This window comes from Papaver somniferum, unplaced genomic scaffold, assembly GCF_003573695.1.
Source record: "Papaver somniferum cultivar HN1 unplaced genomic scaffold, ASM357369v1 unplaced-scaffold_10, whole genome shotgun sequence".
NCBI classification, from domain to species: domain Eukaryota; kingdom Viridiplantae; phylum Streptophyta; class Magnoliopsida; order Ranunculales; family Papaveraceae; genus Papaver; species Papaver somniferum.
The window spans coordinates 6356291-6362519 of record NW_020618825.1 but is presented as its reverse complement, the minus strand read 5'-3'; the positions used below and the strand labels follow the sequence as shown (position 1 = coordinate 6362519).

The 6229-nt window shown below is 36.5% G+C and overlaps 1 protein-coding gene across 1 annotated transcript; it reads right to left on the bottom strand.

Annotated features, from left to right (window-relative positions):
- Positions 1-2235: 2235 nt before the first annotated feature.
- LOC113326866 (nitrogen regulatory protein P-II homolog) lies at positions 2236-5954 on the bottom strand. The gene is made up of 9 exons (XM_026574537.1): positions 5727-5954; positions 5602-5647; positions 5466-5493; positions 3875-3962; positions 3710-3777; positions 3446-3515; positions 2816-2851; positions 2600-2688; positions 2236-2472 (listed from the first exon to the last, which is right to left on the bottom strand). The coding sequence occupies exons 1-8, from the start codon at positions 5932-5934 to the stop codon at positions 2618-2620; spliced, it is 615 nt and encodes a 204-aa protein (XP_026430322.1). The 5' UTR covers positions 5935-5954; the 3' UTR covers positions 2236-2472; positions 2600-2617.
- Between the last annotated feature and the right edge of the window lie 275 nt (positions 5955-6229).

Genomic DNA, 6229 nt, shown 5'->3' with positions numbered 1-6229 from the left:
TCTTTTTAAACTAATTATACGTTGCCAAATGTGCTCACCAAAACGCTCGTTTCACAAAACTAAAAAAGACCTATTTCGATCAATAAGAAACGAGAATTTCTTTACCGTTTAACGTCGGAGCTTTATTTGTCTAGTCATTTTAAGTCTTTAAATATATTACATCTACTTCTTTTTCACGCCGCTACTAGATCACAAATTTTTGTAGGCTTGGCCTCCCGCCAAATAGACTAGCTGGAACGTCTGTCTTTTATTTTTTTCAAAACTTCTGGACCTATTGAAGTTAAAACATTTAAAACATTTACAAAAATTAAGAAGGCGCTCCGATGTCATAAAAGGATTAGCTTTTGACTTAATTAAGTTGAAAGAATTAAAAATTTAATGGAAACTAAAAAAAACAGCTTGGACATCTCTTGAAAAGTAACTTTTTGACCGAAATATGTCGAAAAAGTCAGAAATTAGGTAGGGAATCAAATTATAAAATTACTTTTACAGGAAGAAAAATATTTTTTTATTGAGTAATATATTTTGGCTTCTAATTTCTAAGACCATTTTATGTTTCTGGCCGCTAAACTTTTATCAGTATTACATTGAAGCGAAATAAATTTGTTTTGCTTCTCAAAAATTACCTCTGGTTTCTATTGTCCAAACAAGCTATAAAATAAAAGATGGGTTATTGCACCCGGTTTACTATTATATGGTGTTGAAATTTGAATGCATCCTAAATTCCAAATTTAAAAAAAAAAATTACAAAATTACTAAATGAAAAGATCATTAAAGATAGCCTTGAGATATGTTAAACAAAGTGATTCCAAGCAGTACAGTACTTGCAAACAAAACCACTAGTAGGAACGTTACATAAAAAAGAGAAAGCCATCTTTACAAAAAGTTGTAACGGGCACACGAGATAGATTAGATGGAGTGAAGGAAAAGAGAAAGAAAGAGACAACAAAAACCAAACCACACAAACAAGGAAGAAGAAGTAAAAGAGCTCCAAAGGGTAATGGAAAGTTGGGAATGACAATGCATCATCATCTTTGTGTAAACACATAAACATCTGGATTTGGCTTGGGATGTCATCAACTGTGATGAACAGTAGGATCCAAAACTTTGTGTTTCCTCTTTGTTTTGTAATGTGTGAATGGGTCCAATTTGTTTGTTTGTTTTTGAGAGGGAGGGGGTTTCTCTTTACCTTTTCCATTTAGGCAGTCTCTTTCATGCATGAAATGAACTGTTTCATACTTTCAATTGAAGTTTCTTGTTTTTTTCTTGTATTCATGCCATTGTTGTTGCCATTCATCCTTGATCACAAGAGATTTATGGGCTCCTTGAGTGAATCACACTTATTATTATGCATGTCAAAAAAATATTGCCTATCCATATCGACAATATCGGTTCGGGACCCCCTCGGTTTGGATATGGGCAACTTTTCATAGAGTACCCCTCTCAAGTTATGCAGCTACCATTGTCCGTGAGTATGGCCTTTGGGTTAAACTGACTAACGATAGCAAAATCGACGTCTCGTTTTCGCAAAATCGATCTCTCCTTTTCACATGAGCGAGGACACCTTTGCCCGTCGGCAACGATGTTGATATCGGTACTGGCACCCCTTTCCACTTGGATATGGGCAACTTCATGGAGCAGCCCTCAATCATGTTGGGCTGGCATGAGTTAGGGCCGACTGATAGATGAGGACACACCACTGTCCGTTTTGACATGGCCTTTCATTAAACCGTCTAACCATGCCCATCATGATATTAATATTGGCACCGCACAACCGTTTCCATTTGGATAAGGGCAACCCAATGGAGCAGCCATCCAAGTTACGCGGATTCTATCATGCTGGGCTCACATTAGCTACGGCTGATAGGCGCGGACACTATTGTCCGTGGGTAACTCGGTATGGCCTTAGCCCTTAGGTATGAGCTTAGTTAAACTGTCTAATTAATGATAACGACATCGACACCCCATTCAGTTTGGAATAAGCAACTTAATGAAGCAGACATTCAATTAACAAGGATTCAATCATGGTGGCTCGCCTAACCTGTGATTGACGGGTGAGGAAACAGTTGGTACGCTCTACAGTTTTGGGCTTTAGTTAAGCTAGAAACTAGCATGTCCAAGTGTAGGCCCAGTTTAGCCAGCATCACTCGATCAGGGCTTTAGTTAAGCTAGAAACTAGCATGTCCAAGTGTAGGCCCAGTTTAGCCAGCATCACTCGATCACTCGGACCCTATCTGATCGATTCGACCTTATATTTCGTACAGTTGCCAATCCAGAATGTTAAAAGAAGATTATGCATTCAAATATTAAGACCGTCTTTATTTACAAAATCAAGTTTGTCCTATTATTCTCACTTACCTTAAAATGAAAATCTTCAAAATGCAGGTTGAAAACGTCACCCAGGAAAAGCTTACAGTTATTTCCATGTTGAAATAGAGGCGACTGCTACTGTTAACGTTCTACATTTTTACCCTACACAAAAACAACTGATGTTACTTTTTGGCCAAGTGTAATCTGAAATTCAAGATGCAGCGGATTTTAATTTATAAGAAGGTTGTGCGGCAATGCTAAATCAAGTAAGGATCAGATGCAGTCTTACTCATTTTTGGGTTACAGCTCAAACTTTAACTGTAGAGGTCATATCAGAGCGTCCACCAGTCATTCTCTCAGCCTTTTCTCCACGCTCCCCTGTTAATTGCATATTATTATAGTTATATGATTGGTTACATAGTTACCAAGTTTGAGAATAGTACGGAAAATAGCTTGAAACAGAGATGACCAGCTAACTGGTAGAGAGGGATAAAAAATAACATACCTGTACGAACTCGTATTATATCTGAAACAGGAGTCACTGCACACACAATAAAGTCATATCAAAATGAATTTCTCAACTTCGTAAGCTTTAGTACAATCAAGCTCTAAACCATGCAAAGTTTTTTGGGAAATTGGACTAACGGGATTATGGCTCTGCTTGGCTTTGTTTACTGGCGTAGAAACTAGAATATAAAATACAAAAGAGGAGATGCAGCGGTTAAAGATTATCCTCAAGGACACGTCGTTTGCATGTGTTTCTCATGTTTTCAACTTCTTTACGTTTTCGGATATATTTGACCTGAAATGAGACTAGAGTTCACGTTTTACATATTCGCTGCAGACTGAAAGGTCATACAAGGAAACAATGTGCTAGGTACGGCACGTCTCATTCATTATTTTTGTCGTTGAACTTCCTACTTTACATCTCTCTAAACTAAAATGATGATTGGGTGACTAACTTCAAGGTTTCTTTATATATATATACATCTTTTTCCTAAGAAATCATATTCATTTAGCCTGTAACACAATCGAACAAAGACGTTGCATGATGCAGTTTAAGAAACCTCATTAGCCATTACAGAACTACCACATAAAGAAAATTAATTCACAGGAAAAGAACTTAAAGTCTTACAAAAGATCTTGCCGTCACCAATCTCCCCGGTTCTTGCTTCCTCGATTATCTTGGCAATTACTTCCTCAACCTGGAAGATACCAATGAGAGAAATCACTTATTAGTGATGGACTCATAACGTACATGCCATTGAACCGATTGCCAAAAATGTCTACCAATAGAAATCTCATCTTTGATTCTCTTTCATTTAAGAAACTTTAACTTGAATGACTTTAGTTCTTCTTAATCGCTTTTTTTCTTTTTTTAATTTGGGAGTGATATTACCTGGTCTTTGCTGACTACAGTCTCCAGTTTAACTTTTGCTACGAAATTGTCTTCAGAAAATTCAGAACCTATAAAATGGCCAGAGATATGTAAATATTACAGAAGCACCAAAATGAATAAGTTGCTGAGCAAAGTCTAAATGAAGTTTTGAACTTGATAAATTACCAGCATGTCTCTCTGTAGACCCACCCTGAGCACCAAAGCCCCGCACATCAGAAATTGTAACACCACGAATTCCCATCTTCAACAGAACCTTCATGTATCACAACACAGAGATTATGAATGTTAATTTGAACTACTGTTACTAATTCGAAACACTACTCGTAGTAATTTATGAGAGAAACATACAAGATTCGCTATTGCAAATGTAGCAATAACTAAACATGCTGCAAATTATAAATTATCCAGGCAGGAAAAACAATTTTGATCAAATGACTCAACATACTATCACTCTTTACAACAAATACTACGGTATGGGATTTTTCTATGAGAGAACTGACGGCATTGTGACAATATTAAATCTCTACAAAAATTGTCCCAGCTGTCCGGATTTTCCTTCAAAGAACCATACTACCTGGCACATTGAAAAATTCTACAAGATATACCGGGAAGAATTCCGTGGAATTCTATCCTGCAATACAGATTCTTCCCGACACATCAGCCATAAATGTCTTGCAAAGTCCACGCACTATGATAGATAAGACTAGTGCTATCACGCACTCGAATGTATAATAAACACGCACATTTAAGCCGCTAAATTTGTATTATAAAGATGCACATAAATGGATGTGGAATCCAGTGGCTAAGAAGTGCATGCTCATTATGTTGTTACGCATCGAGTGCGTGATAGCAGGACTCATATGGTATTTCCATGGAAGAATCCACACACTAAATGTTTGGATAAGTAATTATCATATGCAGAAAATTACATGTCACAACATCATTAAAAGCAGCTAAATTTAAGCATCTATTCCCATATGGATAGTCCTTTTTCTGGATTCCTAGATCATTATTTTTTGATCAAATGACTCAATATACTATCATTTCTCGAAGCAAGCACTATGACATGGATGTCTTCCATCCCAAGGTGTGTTTCACGAAAAAGCAACCACTATGGTTCTTTTTCACCTAAAATAAACTCTCTTTTTCCAACAAATGCTCCACGCATCTTGGAACATCCCAGGGAACATTTCCACGCAGGGAATGATGGATGCTGAAGTTGCTTTAATCCCTTTATTTTTTTCAGAACATATTTTTAAGATAATTGGTCATGAATGTCTGGCTAAGCAACTGTCCTATATCTGTTCACAACATCATTAAAAGTAAACGAATCTAAACATAGGTCCAAATCCATACAGTCTTTGGCTTGATGGAATTGTTCCCTACAATGTCGCGCAAAGTGTTACTTCTGTGGTGCAAAACATCCATAGAAGTTGATTTTTCATGGAACAAACATTAGATATGGAAGATTTCCTTACCATAGTGCTTTCTCTAAGTTCCTGTCTCCCAAAAACCCCCCAAAACAAACAACCATATCCCTTAAAACGAACGATAAGCTTTTGCATGTACTGCATTTGACTCATGGTATACAATCCTTTCAACATACTTACTAGCACAAATATTTGTCACCATGCATAATAACATATCCATCGAATTGCAAGGATATTGTGCAAAAATAGGAAATGCATTATGCATCTTTTTTAAATGTCATGAAATTGCTACTTATAAATTAAAACATCAAGTGGAAATGTCTTACCGATGAGACCTGTGCAACTCTCCATGGCCTTGAATCAAATCACAAAGACAAAAAAAATATACATAAATAAGACAAATCTCTATCCAAAAGTCAAAAAATCCTTCAAAAATTTAGAAAGAAAAAAATCTCAATTCACCTTAAAATCGCTTCAATCTTGTAAAATTTGGAGTCTGGCATGTAATCTGATAACAACCGACCATACGAATCAGCAACATAAGACAAACACAGAGTTCAATTCAACAAAAAATCAAGATCCAATACCTGGGGTGGTTTGTGCTTTTACAATAGGAACAATAGATGCATTTCTGAATCGATTTAAGCTCAAAGTGAACTGAGAAACTTGAGATTTTCTGGATTTGAAATGGGTCGATTGTGAATCAATAAGAAGATAAGCGTTTAGAGGAGAGTATAAGGAATTTTGATGAAGAAATTTTGGTGATGTCGAGATTGTCATTGTGTTTATCGCCATTTTTGGGGAATCAGGGAAGAAGTCCAGGGTTAGTGTTTACGGTATGCGCACTAAGTTGTTTATATACGAACGAAAAACAGTTTTACTTACACTCTGGTTACACAGGGTTGCTAGTGAACTTTGGGAATCAGATGGGAAGACCTGCGCGGCCAGCCCACTTCAAATACAGTCCAACAACTCTACCCTCGATAAATGACCACCTTCGAGACCCAAAATAAAATATTCATTTAACAAGGTTATTTCTTTGTCGAATATAATATTTATTAGCGGTAAATAAATTTTTATTTATTTATAG